Source organism: Pogona vitticeps, chromosome 2 (assembly GCF_051106095.1).
Source record: "Pogona vitticeps strain Pit_001003342236 chromosome 2, PviZW2.1, whole genome shotgun sequence".
Classification (NCBI taxonomy): Eukaryota; Metazoa; Chordata; class Lepidosauria; order Squamata; family Agamidae; genus Pogona; species Pogona vitticeps.
Genome location: NC_135784.1, coordinates 115083117 through 115099664, shown reverse-complemented (window position 1 = coordinate 115099664; position 16548 = coordinate 115083117). Strand labels below are relative to the sequence as shown.

General features: G+C 39.5%; 1 protein-coding gene across 2 annotated transcripts in view; it reads left to right on the top strand.

Moving 5' to 3' along the window:
• Window positions 1-11500, top strand: part of DOCK2 (dedicator of cytokinesis 2) — a 386088-nt gene extending 374588 nt beyond the window's left edge. For both annotated transcript variants that reach the window (XM_072990261.2, XM_020780495.3), the window contains exons 49-52: window positions 516-690; window positions 3145-3268; window positions 8051-8193; window positions 10857-11500. In XM_072990261.2, the coding sequence (XP_072846362.2) occupies window positions 516-690; window positions 3145-3268; window positions 8051-8193; window positions 10857-10925 (511 nt within the window). In that variant the 3' untranslated portion in view covers window positions 10926-11500. The remainder of the gene's footprint in view (window positions 1-515; window positions 691-3144; window positions 3269-8050; window positions 8194-10856) is intronic.
• Window positions 11501-16548: the final 5048 nt, after the last annotated feature.

The following is a 16548-nucleotide window of genomic DNA, read 5'->3' as shown; positions in this document are numbered from 1 at the left end:
CATCAGCAGGGATAGGAATACAAGGGCAAATGCTCTTTTCACATTGCCATCTAATGGAGATCACTTCACGGGGCAGCATTAGGTGATTCCATTTTAGACACATTTCTGCTTATAATGACGTGATGACTTTTCTGAGACACTAAGAATCGTAATTGTTACATTAATTCTAAACAATATTTTAATATTAAAGCCTTGTACTAAAATGAACAATGATGAGCTTGACTCCCCTGATTACCGATTAGCTTTCAAAGACTTAAATCCTACTTGACTGTTGATTCTGAAAACATGTAGGGCTCTGGTAATGATGAGGACACTGGTAAGCCACATCCCCATCCCTTCCCCATATTTTCCCCTCTGTCATTCTATGTCCTCCTCCATAAGCTATATATCAACTGCATCCACATGACAAAATCCAAAGTTATTCTATGAAATAGAGTTGTGGCATCTTTCAGTATAATAAGAAAGTGACCTGGGTGGTGTCATTCAGTGAGCGTTGCTTCACTTTGTCTCTGTAGCTTTGAACTGGAAGTCATGTCACCAAAGACAACCAAGTCAGTGTCGGATGAGAATGTACGCCTGACCTGCACCCAACCAGAAGTGAAGATGAGGAGATGCAAGAGGAGAGGAAAGAGAAGCAGTGTGGTGTTTGCTGATGAAAAGGCAGCCTCTGAACTTCCCGACATGAAATGTGTATGTTATTCTAAAAGGTCACTTTATTACAATCCTGACATGCTAGAGGTCACTCAACATGTGTGTCCTAGGGCACCATTGCATCTCATTAAGATGTCATTTATAAACAAAAAGCTTGCTTTATTGCTAACGTCATAGTTAGGCCACTTTTGGTGAGCAGTAAAACAAGGACACCCTAGTGCCCAATGTAATACAGGGATGGGCTAGCTGTGTGTGCCTTGGGCAGTTTTGCAGTTCCCAAGATCACCCCTGGGCCCAGTGTGGCCTGCGGTGGCTTTTGAGTTGACTGCACCACCTCAATGAATGAAGCTGCACACTTGTGCTTAACAATTGTAAAGACTGGAAATCTGTCCTGAAGCAGGCTTTTTAAATATTTGGGCAAAGATGTATTGGAGTGAAGATGTACTAAAGACATCCAAGGGGAAGCAGCTAGCTGCCCTTCTGTGATCTCTAATCCCGGCTGAGATATTTTCAAGGGAGTCGTAGATGCTCATTCGGACTCTTGTGAAACCGGGGGGGGGGGAGGGGGGACCTTGGTAGGACATTGTAGATTTGCCACCTGTGCCCTGTGAACACTTCCAGGCTCCAGACTGTATCATTAGCACCTTTTTGTGTCATCTGTCTTTGAGCACTTTAGTCATACTCATATATCATCAGCCTGAGTTATATCACTTTGCACCACAAAATTTTATAACATCGTTCCTAAGAACAAAATGTTTTCGAGTATTAAAAAAGCAGCATTGTTAAAGCTGTTTTTTAAAAAAAAGGGAAAGAGAAAACACTTTAGTAAAGAAACCTTGTCTAATCGAGTCTGCTGTCCAGAAGGAAAGCTAAATGAAGATCAGATTAGACCTGAAATCCTTTGCAAGAAGGTTGCGTAATAGATAGAATAATATCTCAATGTAAGCAGGCTAAAACTCTGTCCAAAGGCCAGATATTGATAGGTTGGTTAAGGCTAGACATAATTCTTTGCTCACACTCGGAGTCATTTGAGTTCCTTTTCTGGTCATATAAAAGACCAAGTATATAACCTGCAGATATCTCCAATTCACAATTCATATTTTTATGTCTCCAGACACCAGAAATTAAAAGTCTCTTTTTTGAAATTATGATAACACAAATAGCTGAAGGTCAGTTTATGTCTTCAAAAACAGATGTTGAATGGATTCAGAGGGCTGTGCAGGTTTCTTGGCCATATCTTCAAGAAATAAAGAAATATGGAATGGCAATGAGAATTTGAAAATTCAGCAGCTTGACTTCTAGAAACCTATCAAGTATATTGAAGGTTATAGCCTGAACTATATGTTGTGACCATCTGGATTTTTCCTGGTTCCAAGTTTGGTATCTTGTAGAACAAATGCATCTCACATTTCAGCTGTTTTCAGCAAATATCCCGATTCTGAAGATCTTGGGTAGGGTGTAGCATTGAGTTCAACTGGTAGAACAGTGGAAGCAAGATGAGCAGATTATCTGTTATCTTCCCATGGCAGTTCCCCCATGAACTGGGGGGGGGGGCAAAAAACTTTCTCAAGCCAAGTTTTGGCAGAAAAGGGAACAGATAGAAGTTACATTAGTCTACAGCTGCAATACCATCAGGGTTTGGATTTAGGCCCTTAGATCTGTTTTCTTGCATGTGGTATAGTTTCAGTTGCACTGAAAACTGCAGCTATTTCCAACTCATAACAAAGTCTGAGTTCTCATTTATTTTTATCCCCACCAAGAATGGGAATTTATAGGTAAGCAGCATTTCCCCTTTTCCAAACAAAATGACATTCTTCAAGCAGAGTGGTTACCGAACCCATTAACTAATGTTGTGTAGGGGACTTATCTCCTTGGTAAGTGTGCATATGATTGGAGCCTGGGGTGGGGGAGAATTCCGTTGGGCAAATAAGGAGTATGGATATAAGAAAAGAAAATGGTTGTGGGAGCAAATCACGTAAATGATCTTTCCTTTGCAGTAGTTGGCCATTAAAAGGAATAGAACAGAGGTGTCTTCTTTTTGCCAGTAGCGTAACACCAACAACTCAATAAACATCTTTGTGCCCTTGGGGATATCTCATTTGTTTTATGAGAATCTGTGCAGAAGTTCCACTTGGACTGTGCTTGCTTGACATTTCAACAAAATTCAACTAGAGAAAAAAACCCCACTGAATTTAATAACTCTGGATGCCCTCCTTTGTTCAATGAAATTTCTTGTTGACATTATTGATATTCACTTATTAAATTATTGATTTTACATTCTCTTTGGTTAACCAGAAGCAATTTCATTTATGAAGAACCATAATTCAGGAACTGTCCCTTCTCATAAATGGGAAAATACATATTACTCAACATAACTAAGACATAATGGCTGTAATAATTTTACCACATATGTATTTCTTCGTAAAAAAAATGTTAAAGTTGGATAATTTACTCTTCTCATCCTGAATACCATGTACTTTTGTTGCTACACAGTTGTCAAGAAAATTTGAATTTATGAGTGACACCAACCTATCTGAACATCTGGATGTACCTCAGAAAACATCTGTTCTTCTCAAGCAAATGAGCTTTGCCAGCCGGTCCATGCCAACTATACCAGGTAAACCAATTAGGATAAGAGAATGAAAACTCTGCACTTCTGGTCTGTCATTAATTTAAAAAATTGGCTCCTACTGTTAATTTTTTTAAAAAATTAACCTATTCATATTTTAGAAATAAAATTGTGATAGATATTTGATGCTTTTATATAAATGTTTTAATAACTTCTAGCTTCAAGCAAATTAATCGGAGGTAGCCTGACATATATTCTGCAGTCTTACCATGGGGGCTTCAAAGTAACAAACATTCAGAAGTGGTTTGCCCTTGCTTCCTTCTGTGCAGTACTAACAAAAGCTAGCCTAAGGCTCACTGCCATGGTCTGTGAAAGATCCTTTGCCAGCATCACCTTCAGCTGCTGCTGCTGCTAGCACCACTGGAACTATCCATACTCTTCTGCTGATGCCGCCATTACTCCTGACGAATGTGGATGGATCCTAGTCTGGTGCTTCAGCTGTAGACATTTCACCTTAAGTGACCTTGCTAGGACTTCAGACTCATAACGGAGATGGAATTAACCTTGGTTTCTCTGACATGCTCAAACCCTTTCAGCACGTTAAGCTGTGCAGTGAACCCAAGGGGGAAGGTACAGCTTTTCAGATATTCTGGATGGCCAGAAAGACAAACAACTGGGTCCTAGAGCCCTAACTTTCTCTGGAGGCAAAAGTGAAGAAACTGAGGCTGTCCTACTTTGGTTACATCAATGATAAGGCAAGATTCACTGGAAAATACAATAATGCTGTGAAAATTTGAAGGCAGCAGAAAAATAAGAAAACTGAAACTGAGATTGACTTCATAAAGGAAGTCACAGTGTTGAGTTTACAAAAGCTGAGTAATCTTTTATAGGTCTCTTATTTTGGAGAGTTCTGATTTGTAGGGTTTCCCTAAGTTGAAGGCATCTTGATGGTGCATAACAACATTCTGCAGTATTTTCTAAACACATCTAATTGTTATGCTGCCTGTCATTCTATTCCTTAAAAATGATTTTTATTGAAGCATTAGTTTGTGTGCTGAGGCAAATGTGTTTGCATATGTATGCTTATGCACATGCATACATGCAGACATGGAAACACACAAACATTGGGTATGGGGAGTCCTTAAGATTAGTCAGTGTGGCCTGGATGTCATGTTATGTCTGCTTACAAGAACTTGTAGTGCAGCGTAAAAGACAAAGAGTAGGAACAGAAATAATTTGACACTGGTGCTAAGAATAACTGGGAGCTTGTTGGGCAACCAGATAGTTAGTACAGATCAGAAAAGAAGGGAGAGCGTGTGGCCATCTATATTTAGAGACAAGGATGAATGCCTGATAAATGCCATAATCATAGGGCAGAATGGAGCCAAGTATTCTGCTTCTGCATCTGCCACATGTCCATGTCACATTCTTTATTGAATTAATTGATGCTTTTCAGGACATAGTTCCTGGTTCTCTCTTTTCCTTTCAGAAGGACAGCTTCTAGATATCCAGGAGAAAAATAAAAGTGGGGTTTTTTATGTTGCTGAATTCAAGGAAGCTGTGTAATGTATTCTTAGAAGAAATATTTGTGACACTTCACTTCGGTGATGGCAAGATTTAGGTCAGCTTTTCCCAACCTGGTATCGTCCAGATAAACTGGATTACAATTCCCAACTACAATTACAATTCACAACTAGAGTGGCTTGCTTGGGACGATGAGAGCAACTATCCTACACAGCTGGAGGGTGCCAAGTTGTGGAAGGCTGGACTGGCTAGCTAGCCATTTCTTCTGCTGCAGAGGTTTCTACGGAGACCTCCCAGGCAACAACAGTGAAATGAGCCATCCTGTTGCCCTGCATAACCTGGTACAGCCATGATCACGCATAACATCTGAGTAGATCTGCAAATATGTATGCCAGCTCTACGGGATTCTGTGAATAGGTCAGGGATCATCAGATCAAATTATTTCATAAGGATCTTGGGATGCATTTCATTTTACATAAGGATGTATTTGATGGCTTCACCATGGAAAGTTTCTGCAGTATTTCTCTCATTATATGAGGGAATACTGAAAAGTCTTTGTATCTGGTTTTCATTCTTCTAAATGCCAACTGAATATGTTTGCTTGAATAGGTGCAGTGATTATGTGGAGTATATATATGACACAATAAAGGTAAAGGTTCCCCTTGACATTTAGTCCAGTCGTGTCCGTCTCTAAGCTGTAGAGCCAGCGTTTGTCCGTAGACAGTTTCTGTGGTCACGTGGCCAGCATGACTAGACATGGAACGCCGTTACCTTCCCACCGTGGTGGTACCTATTTATCTACTCGCATTTTTACATGCTTTCAAACTGCTAGGTTGGCAGGAGCTGGGACAAGCGATGGGAGCTCACTCCGTCGCATGGATTCGATCTTACGACTGCTGGTCTTCTGACCTTGCAGCACTGCGGTTTAACCCGCAGCGCCACCACATCCCCATATGACACAATATGCATTCATGTATAAAATGACAATGTGTTACTAGTAGCATTTTGAAAATTAAATAATAATATATTTTAATGATGCAAGGACTTTTTAATGTACCTGTATAGAAGGAGATGAAGGCTATGTCGAGCTTCACAGAGGGACTATGATACTCCTCCTGCCCCTTACGTTCCCTGTTTTGCATTGGTTGTGTCACTACTACCAGAGCCCACCTTTGCCCAAGATGTTATGCCAGACCTGAAGAATAGCTGAGATGTAGCGTTTTAGACAGAGATATGTTTGTACAGAAAGATGAATGTGTACTCGCAGTCTGAAGTAGGGATGGAAAAGGATGCCACTGGATGTGATGCTATCAATAAAAATTGTCACCTGAGATGCATCTCAAAAAGTTACACAAGACTGAAATCATTTTGGGGAAATAATGTGTATATGAAACAATGCATTTATTTAAGAATGGGAATAGCTAAAGTGCATATAGTGATTTTTTTAAATCACAAAACCAATGTCTAATTAATAGGAAGAACACTGAACTTAGAGGGGAAAGGTGAATTAAATAAATAAATAAATGGCACACATTTATTTATTTATTTATTTATTTATTTATTTATTTATTTATTTATTTATTTATTTATTTATTTATTTATTTCCTGCCCCATCTGGTCTTACGACCACTCTAGGTGGCTTCCAAATGCAGTGGACCCTCTACTTAAGGAATTAATCCGTATTGGAATGGTAGCTGCAGGTCGAAAAGTCTGTAGGTCGAGTCTCCATTGACCTATAATACATTGGAAACCGATTAATCCCGTAACTGGCCATTTTTGTTCCATTTTGGTTTTTCTCTGGTCTGTAGGTCGATTCTCAGGCTGCAAGTCGAACCTAAATTTTGCTGCCAGAGAAGTCTGTAACTCAAAAAGTCTGTAAGTCGAGCCGTCTGTAAGTCGAGGGTCCACTGTACATACATAAAACGACATATAAATATAACACAAAAATTATTATATCATCTAACAAATTATTCAAGATGGAAAAAAAATACAGTGATGCCCCGCATAGCGACGATAATCCGTGCTGAAAAAATAGTCTCTATCCGGATTCGTCGCTATGCGGGGAAAAAAACCCCATAGGAACGCATTAAAACACGTTTAATGTGTTCCTATGGGGAAAAACTCACCGCTATGTGGAAATCCTCCATCTGGCCGCCATTTTCACTGCCCAGTAAGTGAGGAAAGGGCACGAAAACGCTGCTGGTGGCCATTTTTTTCCAGCACCCATTTTGGAACCGCCGATCAGCTGTTTTTAAAACATCGTTATGCAATAATCTGTAAGCGAAACTCTTACTGATTACCGCAAAGTGATGTTTTGCCATATAAAACATCACAATGCGATCCTTTTTGCGACTGCAAAAAATGTGTCGCTATGCGGATTCGTCGTTAAACGGTGCGCTCGTTAAGCGAAGCACCACTGTAATAAATAAAGAAGAAAAAAATCAAATATTAACTGGGGGGAAGGCCTGTGTGAACATCCATGTTTTTAATTGGTTTTTAAAGATATTCAGTGAAGGGGCCGCATGAATCTCTGGAGGAAGATTGTTCCAGAGGCGTGCTTCCATTTGGAAGCATGCACAAAAATGTGTATGATTTTTGGTGTGGAAAGGAAAAGAAACCTCAAATAGCACATCTTAATATAAAGCAACAACCAGAAAAATACATTTGGGATTCAGAGAAGTGCAACAAAATTGAGAGTGGGTGATTTTTATCATCCTAGTTGGTAGTGCTACAATACTCTAGATTCACCACAGATACTCAAGTTGGTTTTAGTTGCAGTATCTGCTTACAATACGCCACTTATATAAAGACTCTTCAAATACCTGAAAGGATGTCATATAGAGAAAGGACAGGATCTGTTCTCAATCATCCCAGAATGCAGGACATAATAATGGGCTCAAGCTGCAGGAAGGTTGAATGTCAGGAAAAACACCCTACCTGTTACAGCAATACAAAAATGAAACCATTTACCATGGGAGGTGGGGATTTCTCCAGTGCTGGAAGCATTCAAGAGAAAGCTAGGCAGGCATTTGTCAGAAAGACTTTCACTTGGATTCCTGTATTGAGCAGAGGGTTGGACTGATGGCCTTTTGGGCCCCTTCCATCTCGATGATTTTATAATTCATACTTGGAACTTTTGTGGAAAAAAATAAGTACTTAGTGAGATGCAGGTTTTTAGGTATGCAGTTAAACTGTTTCTAGAAGCTATCCTGTCAGATTGTGGGAGAACGCACTGATATGCACTATGCCTTTCTATTTTCTTATGAACTTTATTATGAATATACACTGTTGTTGTTTTTTTTAAAGGGCTAACTATGTCCGTGTGCTACCCCGCATCTGAAGAAACAAATGGATCCCAGAGGATGAGCCAGGCAAGCATTCCTCCTATCTTGGAATCAGACAGAAAAACCCTAAAAAAGAAGAAAATGAACCAGATTTTCAAAACAATTGTGAGTAAAAGGGTTTCAGTTCAGAGAGGACTATGGGGCTTGATTTGATAGTGGTGCCTCAGCAACTTATGCATGCAGTTAGTTGCTCATGAGTGCAGATGGCTATTGCATGTCTCCTCATGCAAATCAGATGTTGTTGCCTGGTGCAATGAAAATATGAAAACGGACAGAGGAGACCTGGCCTTGGAAACCTTTCTGAGGAAGCGTATCTTTGCACTGCCCCTTTGATATGTCCCAGTTTTGTCCACACAACATGTTTCCAGCACAGCCACCTGTATATTAAAGTAACACACAAAGTCTTTTTTGGCCTTTGTTCGTTGTCTCGGATTGTACTACAGGACAACTCCCAAGGAAGTTATGCAGTGTAGTTTTATCTTAGCTGCAGCTTAGCTTTATCTTGGCAATTTCATGTGAGATGGGCAACAGCAACTGTGTGTTAACAGTGCTACCTGGGCATTTTTATATAGTCAGATTATGGTGAACATTAGGACACAATATTCCATTGTAGTGTACTGCCCTTCATTTAACCTAGAGGTATTTTAACCCAAATCATTTGGCTAATTAAGTTGGAATGATGCACAAGTCGTAATTCTCTGTGTTGACCTGAGGAATGAGGTCTGAGCCCCAGAGGAATGAAGCTGTCTTTTTGTAGGCATATTGGGAAGATATGAGGATTACTACATTTCCTATGCAGCATCAGGCACCCCCCCCCCATCTCTTTTAGTGGAAATGCAGCTTGGTTTCGGAAGGGCAAATACGTACACACTGTTTAGGTTGTACTGGCTTACAGCATACATCTCTTTTGAACATGTCAAAATCAGAACGTTCAAAATCTACCCTGTTTTCCCCAAAATAAGACCTAACCTGAAAATAAGCCCTAGTATGATTTTTCAGGATGCTCGTAATATAAGCCCTACCCCAAAAATAAGCCCTAGTTAAGTGAAACTCCGCCCTCCACCATTGTACAGCAACCAGAAGATGATGACGTGATTGTAAAATAAAACATCCCCTGAAAATTAGCCCTAATGCGTTTTTTGGAACAAAAATTAATATGAGAACCTGTCTTATTTTCAGGGACACACAGTACCTCATGTCAATCCCACCCACACTTTGGAATTATTCCAGTACTCCCCACTCCAGTCTAGAGATTTCTCATGATTTATATATACTTTTACTGTAAAGCTGCAGTCCTGTATAAACTTACCTTGGCTTTGAGCCATACTGAAAGCAATTGGATTTTTTTTCTCGGTAGATATACATAGGATTGCACTTCTAAAAGGCCACAGTAGAGGTTTGCTTGAGAAGTAGCATGCAGCGGTGTCTGTCATTTTGCAATAAGCAGAGAGTAGTTATACTACTTGGAAAACAGCTTGTGGGGAAGGAAAGATGCTCTCTTCAGGATCACAGGGACATCCTGATGCAGATGTTTAACAAAAGGTTCCAGCTGTGCATGAGTAAGGGAAAGGGGGTCATTCTAGTCACGCTGCAAGGGACAAAATCAGCCTCTGGTTTGGCACTTAGCCTCTAGTGAATGCATAAAAGATTGTAGCCATAAATTTATTATCAAGTTGTATAAAAACTGAACAGCTTGAAGGAATGGAGAGAGTTTATCCCCACCTGTTTCATGACTTCTTTCCTTAATAAGCAAAAAACCTTGTATGACCTCATGAGAAGTCTTGGCAAGAACTAAATTTTCTTGTACTAGGAGCAAACAGCCTTAGTAATTATAATCTTATGCATTGATTTGCTGCCTTCTGCCACACGTTTTACTGCATTTATAGCTCCTCAAAAATATCAGGTTTGCCACTATAAAAATATAGAGTGGACAATATGAATCCATTAGGTGGGTGGTCAAAGACAAGATAATGCTTTTAAAATATTCTTTGGAAGTCATCATATTAAATATAGAAATTGATGCACAACAGCTATGATGTCCTTATGTTGTTGTTTAGTCATGTCTGATTCTTCATGATCCCATGGACCAGAGCACCAGATGTCCTTATAGGCCCCTTCCAACTCAATTATTCTATGATTCCATGAAAAAATAGCACCATGACTCAGGATGTTCTTAGCTGTAGCTACTTCCAGGTTAGACTTCATGTACTGAAGAGTTCTGATCCATGATGAGAAATACAGTCAAATGTCTCTTACTCTAAACCCAGTGTTTGTTTCTTCCCTTGTGTGGGTGGGTGTGCTCGATGTACCCATCCCCCCTTGGATCGAATTCAATTCTGGGAAGAAGTGATTTGTGAGCCTTGACCTAGTCCTTTTTAAAGTTAGCCACATCTTCCTTTTTTCTGATGTATTAAAAAGAGAAGTGGAAGATGCTGTGGGATCCCACCAATCTGTATTGACTGAGCTCTTAAAATAACCTGGAAATGCTTTATATTTTGTATGTAAATGTGGGATTTCAGTTAAAGGGCAAAAAACATGGGAGCAGGAGGTTGCATAATTCAAAGCGCCTCTAAAATGGCTCTTGCCCCATCCATTTCAACTCCCCAGACAAACAGAAATTTAAGCCAGACAAAAGCATTTGAAGATAAGAAGCTGATGAGTTCAGGATCAATGCCCGGATTTAATGTACAGTTTTTCGTCACAGCAAGATCAATGGGGAAAGGAACCTGCTGACATCCTCTCTCTTTTTTTTTAACCATGTTATACAGTACAAGCCCAAGCAGCATGAAGATGTGAAACATACTGGTGAGCGACAGTTTGATGTATCAGACCTGTGAATAAATCATTCAGAAGAGGAGTGTTTTCCCAGCAAGTGGACAAACAAGGTTCTAAAACAGAGATGAGGACTGGCATGTGGGAAGTTGGAAAGTACACAAACCCAATTGGTTACTCCTTTCTCTCTCTCTTTTTAAATCAAAGTATTATTTGCTATTAGGTTACTAATTTTTTTAAATCAAATAATAGTAACAAAATAGCAAATAATGAAAATATTTGCTATGTTACTAAATCTGCTGTCTAGAATATTGTATCGGACTATAGATGAAAGAATGCTTGTTAATCTGTGGGGTGTTTACTAGCTAAACCTTCTGGGAATCCTGGGCATAAAGCAGGTCACTGGAGTAAACGTACTCCTGCTACAATGCGTGGAACATGATATGACATGGATGTCATACACTTAGCCTGATTTCCACAGTCGTCCCTCTATATTATATGTCAGGTGGCAGATCTGTGCTTCTATCTATATTCTGTTGCAGTGGTGGTATCCCCAGTAAGGCTAATATTGTAAACTTGGTTTTTTAGTGAATGACCTTGAACTCGTAAATTCTTAATAAAAATTAAGGATTGGCTGAAATATTTGTTTTTTTAAATTAATGCACAAGTTCACTTATTTCCATGACAGCAGTCAAGAGACCAAGTTGCCTCACTGTATATTTGCATTTTTCTCCAGTGCTAGTTCTTATATTTGAAAATATTTTTTCGATGTTTCAGTATGAATATATCTTGTGCTGTCTTGGGCACAAGATATAATGATTTGTATTTTATATGGAAATAGGGAACATTATATGGAAATGGGGGACATTTCATCCTGTCCTTTTTCTTTTGGTAGTAATACACAATATACTTCCTGTGATTTAGTAACCAAATATTAAATGTTTTGTCCCGTTTGCTGTGAATCATGCTTCCAAGAATTTCTCTAAATCTCTCAGTATGCAACACAGTAGCTTCTCTTACAGACAGCAGAAATAACTTATGATACGATGCTGATGTGATTGACTTCCTTACCTTTTTGACATCCAGAAGACATTTGCTCACTCCTTTAGTTCATATGTTGCTTTCCCCTCCAAAGGAGACCCTGAGTTGACTAACATCATATGACACCAGCAACAGTAATTTCAGAAGGAGGCAGTGTGAATAATTAGGGAGAATACAATAAACTTCTCATTTTCCCATTCAATATTTAAGAAAACACCAGTTCAGTTTTGAAAGATGCAAAAACAAATGAACATCTGTAACAATGTCTAAGTGTTTTACAATCTCTCCATTAGAAAAACTTTGAAAACTAATCAATAAATTACAAGAGGATAATAAAGCCTGTTTTCAAGCAATAATGTAAATAAATACATTTCCTGTTCCCACTCCAGGATCCAATATTATAAGAGCCTTGGGGTGCACTTTGTGTTTGCTTGAATCACAAAGTAAGGGTGTGACTACACAGCAAAGGAAATGCACACTCACTCCTGTGAAGTCACACCAGGAATTTAGATTACAGGTAGTTTGGTTTAAGTGGCCACACTTGAATTGAACTGCTTGCAGTTATACCTGCTGCCCTGCAGGTGGAGCTACTCAAACAGGAAATGAGAGGTGTTTCCCCCCAATTGTCAGCTTCTGATATGGGGCTTTACACATGCTAAGATGTTAAAAAAAAAAAAGTAAAAGAACAGAATTGTTGCCCAGGAGAATGAACTAGAAAGAAAGGCCCTGCTTTGCTGGGCAGGAGTTGTTGGTGCTGCCCTCTGTGTGTTTGTACTCATACCTTAATAAGATAAAAAGTGAGAGGGGAGGTAGGACAGTACTTTGGGTGTGTGCATGTTGATCCCTTGTCCTCCCTTTCTGCATTGATTCAAGCAATTAGTGCTTGAATTGATTCAAAAATATTTGAGAATTTAAAAAGTAGATGATTCTTGTTGGAAAGGAAAAGCTATGAATTGGGGAAGGGGGGACCCATTGCGTGATGAATTGACAGGTGAAATATGCAAATGAATCTATCACAAACCTCTAGTATTTTCCACAGTTGAGGCAGGTGGTGCATCACAACCTCTCCCAATTTGAAGAGACCCTTGTCCAGCAGGCTGAGGTGAAGAGGCAGTCCCGAAAGCAGCAAAATCAGGGAGTTGGACAGAGAACAGATTGTACTTGTCTTCAGTGTGGAAGGAATTGTCCCTCTCGAATTGGCCTCCTCAGCCACACTAGACTCTGTTCCAAGCCTTCCATACAGAGCACGTTACCATAGTCTCTCGAGACTGAAGGATGCCTAACCTAATCTGGTAATGTGATTGCCCCTGAAATCAAGCTGATTTGGAAATTCAGAAAATGTCCAGATCAAAGTGGAGCTTCTCTAAATCAGCCTGAATCTGAACCAGAGCTTTGCTTGGCTGCAGTGGGTGTACAGAGGCCTCCAAAACTGGTACCTCTCTCTGAGTTGTCCACCTAAGGAAAGAGCCAGGCTAGAGAGTGGGATGGGTACAGTTTAATTTCTTCTAATTACAATGAATGGTCTTTCCAGGACTCTTTTATTCCAGTGCTTTTGAGCATGGAGACAGGAAGAAAAGTAACATATTGCACGGTGGCTTTATTTGCTTTTCCTAGCTCCCTCAGGAGCAAGAATATTAAAAAGCATTTTGTTGGTGTATATGGGATCTGGACAGGTCCAGCACCATCTATTTACTTGGCAAATGCTAGATATTTCAAAGTGCTTTTGTTGCTACCACCGTACACTCCAATTTTGTCATCCACTCTGCCTTTGCAGTTTCTCTGGTTTGGTGCCAGCTAGGTACCAGAAAACTTTGAAAAAACTTTGAAAACTAATCAATAAATTACAAGAGGATAATAAAGTCTGTTTTCAAGCAATAATGTAAATAAATACATTTCCTGTTCCCACTCCAGGGTCCAATATTATAAGAGCCTTGGGGTACACTTTGTGTTTGCTTGAATCACAAAGTAAGGGTGTGACTACACATTTTGGACGTGGTGGCACTGCGGGCTAAACCGCAGAAGCCTTTGTGTACTGCAGGGTCAGAGGACTAGCAGTCATAAGATCGAATCCACGTGGCGGAGTGAGCTCCCGTCGCTTTGTCCCAAGTCCTTGCCAACCTAGCAGTTCGAAAGCATGTAAAGGCGAGTAGATAAATAGGTACCACCTCGGTGGGAAGGTAAACAGCGTTCCGGGTCTAAGTCGCGCTGGCCATGTGACAACGGAAACTTTCTTCGGACAAACGCTGGCTTTACGGCTCGAAAATGGGATGAACACCGCCCCCTAGAGTCGGACACGACTGACTAAAATGTCAAGGGGAACCTTTATCTTTAGGCAATAAAGATTGAATCTCTTTTTCATTCCTTACAATCTCCTAACCCCTGCTATCTATCCTTAAATTGTCCATTTGTTTGTGGACACTTGTGATACTTCTGCCATTTGTACACCACTAGAAAAGACTATGCAGCCATACCCTTAAATGAGACAAAGCTATGCAGGCAGACTACAGCATGGTTACAAGTAATGGACATGAGGGTTATGACTCCCTAGTAATAACTCATACCCATGTTGGGGGCAAATTAAGTGGCCGCTTACTTGGCTTGATGATCCAAGCCATTCTGCTCAACTATCAGCAGAGTGTCTCTGGTACAAAAGAAAGAGTTGGAGGATATAAATGACCTGGTTCCTGACCCAGTGGTGACACTGATACTGCTCATCCTTTTGGCAGCAGTTGTAACTTCGTAGCTCAGCCTGAATTGTGCCTGCCCCCTCCCAGTTAACTGTGTTTCTTTATTTACATGTTTGTTTCGGTGCCACAAGTCCACAGTGCAGTCTTTTTTTTTTTTTTTAAAAAATCCTATTTTATAACTGTCCTCCTTTTTTCACAAGTCATAAAAATTATCCTTGAGCTTTCTCTGAACATTTACCATTTAATTTTTTTTTTTTTTTTTTTTTTTTTTTTTGTTCTTGTAGTTTTGGCTGCTGTGTGCAACTGCACTGATTTAATGAACTATTAGGGATGGAACTTACCTTCAAAAGAAAAGGGGAAAAAACATTAAAGAGGCTAAAGTCAGCCTCTTTCGTTTAAAAGATGTCTCCGGTGAAAGCATTCCTTCCAGAGAACCTAGCACTTCTTCAGTGAAGTATTCATTTTCCCAGATTACTGCCAGCATGACAAGTTCCTAAGCATTACAGAAAATAAATGTAATGCTTGAAAATACAAGATTTTTTGTCCTGACAGGGGTAAATTTAAGCAGAAGGCCAGAATAACATGACTGGCTCATCATTCCTTAAACATCTTTTTTGTTTCAACATTTTATTTTGATCCTTGTATAACTATTCTTATTCCCATATATACGGGTGTATATAAAAGCCAAAAGGAGAAACGAAATAAAATAATGGAGGATACAGAGACTGATTCTTTCACACCAGAAGAGTGGAATTGCTACTTTCACTTCAGTTGACACCAGTTGTTCTTGACGGTGGTGCTTCTATTTATATACCACCTGTTAACTTGCCACAGATCTCTAGTCTTAAGGTGTCTCTGGCATTACAGACATCAATCTGATCCGTTGCTGATCAGCAGTAACAGAAAAGGGGTCTGCCATCCCCTTTTTGAAACATGATTATTCCCCTCTACATGTGAATTATGCTCCCTTGCTTACAGTTTGGAGCAGAACAATCAGATGCTAGAACACAAAGTTCTCACAGACTGCATGATTCATCCTAACACTACAATGTGCAGAATTAATGTATTAATTCCCCTTCCCCCAATCATCAATACTGACAAGAATTATTTTTTGCTTTAAAAAACATTTGTTTTTTAATATATGCTAGTGTCTATAAACAACCACATCACTTTATGTAGCTGTTAAAATATTCCAAAAGAAAGAAGAGGTGTCAAGTTGAAGGTGCTTAATGCCAGTCCTTGCTGAAATGGGAATATGCCCTTGTTGCACCCAATAATAATAATAATAATAATAATAATAATAATAATAATAATAATAATAATAATAATAATAATAATAATAGCAGCATATTCTGGACCCTGATTAGAAATAGCATCACATATGAACTTAAACTAAATGCACCTTAGTATTTTCAATAATTTTCTATGGAAAAAACAACACCTAAAATAATATTCTTTTACAGCTATAATATACTCCATTTGGTATTTTGGAATCCCACATAAACATTCCATACAGCTGGTAAGCTGAATCGGCTGAGCTTTCACTTGACTCTTCTACTCTGTGTTGTTAATCACTCATTTACAACGCAATCTGCAGATTACTTCTGCTGACTTAATGAAGAACTACCTTGTCTTGCCCCTGCTGAATTTCCAAAGAGCATGTTCCAAAAGCCACCTGTATAAATTTCCTAGTTCTCTTTTTGACACGTTTGTACACAGGGCAAGGTGAGCCATCTAAAAAACACATAAATACATTTGGTTGCAATTAAAAACAGAGAAAAACATCTTCATGTGCGGTCAGACAGCTGGCCTGTGCTACTCAATATTGCCTACAAGACTGGGAGAGGTTCTTCAGGGGTTCAGACAGGGGTCTCTGAATCATATCTTGGAGATGTGAGAGTCAGTCTAGGGTCTACCACTGAGTGCATGTAGTGCACACGGATTTGGTGTGATTACATCA